General features: G+C 36.1%; 1 protein-coding gene across 1 annotated transcript in view; it reads right to left on the bottom strand.

The window, feature by feature from the left end:
• Nucleotides 1-2,849: 2,849 nt before the first annotated feature.
• The window catches only part of TSPAN19 (tetraspanin 19), a 24,914-nt gene continuing 23,834 nt past the window's right edge, over nt 2,850-3,929 (bottom strand). Inside the window, exon 9 of the mRNA XM_005860852.2 lies at nt 2,850-3,081. Coding sequence (XP_005860914.1) covers nt 3,013-3,081 — 69 coding nt within the window. The 3' untranslated portion in view covers nt 2,850-3,012. The remainder of the gene's footprint in view (nt 3,082-3,929) is intronic.

The raw sequence follows: 3,929 nt of genomic DNA, 5'->3' as shown, positions 1-3,929 counted from the left end.
CTTTTCTGGGGTTTTGTTTAGCTTCTTATTTGCAACATAGTATATAGTTGCTTAGAGTTGCAACTGAGAGCCTGGCAAGTGAGGCGGGGAACGTTGGAGTCCGCAGCAAGGAAGCCTCCCTGCTCGCTTCAGTGCCTGGCTGCAGGCCGCCATCTTGGCTGACAGTTAATTTGCATATACTCACTGATTAGCCAATGAAAATGGTAGCGGTCGTACGCTAATTACCATGTTTCTCTTTTATTAGTGTAGATTGCCTTTGTTTTCTTTACTCAAAAGTCATTTTCTCTGTGCTGCCTTCTTTGCAAATCCTACTTAAAACTACAATCCTCTTAGTCCCATAAGATATTTTATTCTACTTCCTAACTTTTTTCTCTATAGCTCTTCCCATCATCTGATATATTAGTTTTGTTGTTTGACTGCCCTGACTTGAATGTAATCCGCATGAGGGCAATTTTTCTTTCATCTTGTTTTATTCACTATTGTTTCTCTAGCACCTAGAAAAGTGCTCAACACATAGTAGTCACTCAATAATTGTTGAATGAATGGCTCTCCTTTTTTGAAACATTCTCTGATCCTCTAAGGCAGTGGTTCTCAACCTTGGCTGCACATTAGGATCATACTAATGTTGTGGCCCCACCCCATAACAAAGAAACAGAATTTCCAGAGGATGAGGCCCAGAAATCAGGATTTTTAAAAAGACTCCCAGGTGATTCTAATGTGCAGCCAAGGTTGAGAACCACTGCTCTAGGCATACTTACGCATACTCTTTCTGCATGTTTAGAAAGAATATCACATATATAAAACATTTTTTCATGTCAGGCTGTGTGAGTTTAACTATAGGGACAGGGCCAGCAAACGAATCACGGAACCCAGTGCAAAATGTAAATGTGACATCCTTTGTTCCAAAATTATTAAAATGTCAAGTTGGGAACTGCCAAGTACTAAACCAAGTGTGGAGCTCTTCTTAGGACAGGCTGTATACCCCTAAAGCCAGCCCTGTGATGGAATTATGTATGTGTCTCTCCATCTTCATATCCTACAGGGAGTAATGCTCCTGGCACAGAGTAGGTGCTGCATAAATGCTTGTTGACTGAATACACATATCCTTATCTAGAAGAATTTGAAAGTATTGCACTTTCATAGTATCATCACAAAATCACTCTAAATTTTGAAAACATAATGAAGATGAGGAGACTGAAGCCAGTTAAATGTGTTTTTGTGAGTGATATGAAAATTGGAAGGGGAAGTAAGGAACCATTGTTGCCCTCAATTCTAACTAAATTGAATGGTTCACTTCTGGTCCAGGTTGATTTTCAGAACTTACTTAGTTTTCTATTTCAAAAATTTTTGAAAAAGCAAGTTAGAGACAGATGATCCTGATCTACTCTATTTTATATTATCAAACAAGTCTTTATTTTATTCATGGTGTAAAGCATTGTCTTTCAAGACAATATTCCGTACAACCATAAAGGTGATAGATTCAATCAGTGGTGCATGTATTTTGTGAATTAACTGTATTCACTTAAAATAGGCAATTTGGTATCAAGAGAACCCTTTTTGTTTCCTTGATGCAAAATCAAATATATGTAATCAAATCTATAACATTGATGTGATTACCAGTAAGTCCACTTTCAACTCCCAAGTAGGAGACAGATTTTTGCTATCAATGTACTTAATGTTTTAGAGAAAATAAGAATTTGAAAATGAGCTTTAAATCCAAGATAATTTTCCTTAAAGAATATAAGGCATGTCTATTTGCAAGTCACTTTTGAGAAAATGGTAATTCTATTTTCTTTTTTGCTGACTTAAGAAAGTTCTACAGGGCCCTAACAGGTTTGGCTCAGTGGATAGAGCTTCAGCCTGCGGACTGAAAGGTCCCAGGTTCGATTCCGGTCAAGGGCACATACCTTGGTTGCAGGCACATCCCCAGTAGGAGGTGTGCAGGAGGCAGCTGATTGATGTTTCTCTCTCATTGATGTTTCTAACTCTCTATCCCTCTCTCTTCCTCTCTGTAAAAAATCAATAAAATAATAAAAAAAAATTCTACAGGTCTCTAAAACCTTCAATGTACTGAACATATAGATGAAAAGAGATGTGATTGAATTAGTACATGAGTGTGAGCCTTCTAAAGGGGTGGGAGCAATGTAGGATCTTCAGTTACTCTATCCTTTCTTCATTTTCTCAAGGTCAAGACAGCCTTTTGCTATAAAGGACAACAATGATATAAAAACAGCTCACATCTTTATAGTAGTTATTTTTATTTTTCAAAACACTGTTTTTTGTTCTCACACTATCATTTTTAAGAAAATAGAAAACTAGGTTATTTTTGTTTCCTCCAGGGAATTGTGCACACACACATTGAACAAAATTTAAGGAAAAAGAGAAGCAAATGAAGAGCAAGTAAAAAGTATTGGAATTCAGTGGTCATTCAGAATAGGTTTTTTTCTACCACAGTTAAAAATCATTGTTATTTTAATATGATATTATTACCACCAAAATATATCCAAATCTCTAAAATTTTAAGTTTATTATTTATTTGTAAGCATTATCAGAAAAAATAAATGATTAGTTCAGTAGAGATGTATCATGAAGATTTTCAATCTTTCTTTTAAATTTCCTATAAATCAGCATCATTTTCTTAAAATTTGCAAATGTAAGGTACATGCTATAATTGCCTAATTAATATTTTCTATATAAGAAACTCAAAATATATCATAGTATTTAACTACATTTTGATTTTAATATTCCATGAATTCAGAAAATAACTCAAGGTAAATTTCTAAACTGCAGAATATTTTGATATTTTGAAATATTTGATATGTTGAAAAAACAAATAAAAAGTTCATGGAGTGATGTATTATGATTCCAAAAATTTTATGTTACATATAACCAATGACTTCAATGACTCCTAAACTTCATTAATGTAATTCAGAAACTTTTTGGAATAAAAGAATACATTGTGATTATTTTGCAAATTAACTGGTTTCTTCCAGACAAATTAAAATCCAAAGATCACATTTCTGCAAATATTCTGTTCTTGATATGTCTGAAGAAAGAGACAGTTAATGAGATTTGCAAAACCTGGAAGAAAAGGAAACAATAGCAGATCAAAATGTAATCAATAAGAATAATTTATAATGTTAGTATTTACTATGTAATCACTAACATGCATACTGTAAAGGGAAAAAAGATGAAATAGGGTGAGAAATTTCAGCGTAAGGTACATATGGTTGTGAATGAGAAGTCTGCAGAGAGAGTCTTCTAGAGTAACCTCATGTCACCAAGTTCATTTATAGAGGGAACTAGAATGAATAGACTGTTAAATTTTAATTACATGGGCTATCATTGGGCTAGCGGCCTTGATGAATTGCTGATCCGTTTTTTGTTCATTTTTCTAACCATATCATTAATCTTACAAAACTGCCACTTTTTGGCACAGGATTATGAAAAGTAGTGTGTAAAAGGTAGGTAGTAAATGGAGCACAGATACCACCACCCCCTCAGTCTTTCCTTACACTCCTCAGCTTGGACACAAAAGCATTTCAAAATAACTATGCTAATGCTTTTAAGAATGTCTTGCTTTATCATCATTCGGAAATTAAACCTGTCATCCTACTTTGGCCAAACTGTGCTTTTATATATTCACTAGAGGCCCGGTGCACAAAAATTTGTGCACTCGTGTGGGGGGCATCCCTCAGCCTGGCCTGCGCCCATTTGCAGTCCAGGACCCCTTGGGGGATGTCCACCTGTTGACTTAGGCCCACTCCCCGGGGGATCAGGCCTAAGCTTGCAGTCAGACATCCTTCTGGCAGCCAGGGAGCCCTCGGGGGATGTCTGACTAAAGGCTTAGGCCCCCAAGGAATCGGGCCTAAACCATTAGTTGGACATTCTTAGTGCTGCCACAGAGGTGGGAGAGGCTCCTGCCACCA

This window comes from Myotis brandtii, unplaced genomic scaffold, assembly GCF_000412655.1.
Source record: "Myotis brandtii unplaced genomic scaffold, ASM41265v1 scaffold141, whole genome shotgun sequence".
NCBI classification, from domain to species: Eukaryota; Metazoa; Chordata; class Mammalia; order Chiroptera; family Vespertilionidae; genus Myotis; species Myotis brandtii.
This window is presented reverse-complemented; position numbering and strand designations above follow the sequence as displayed.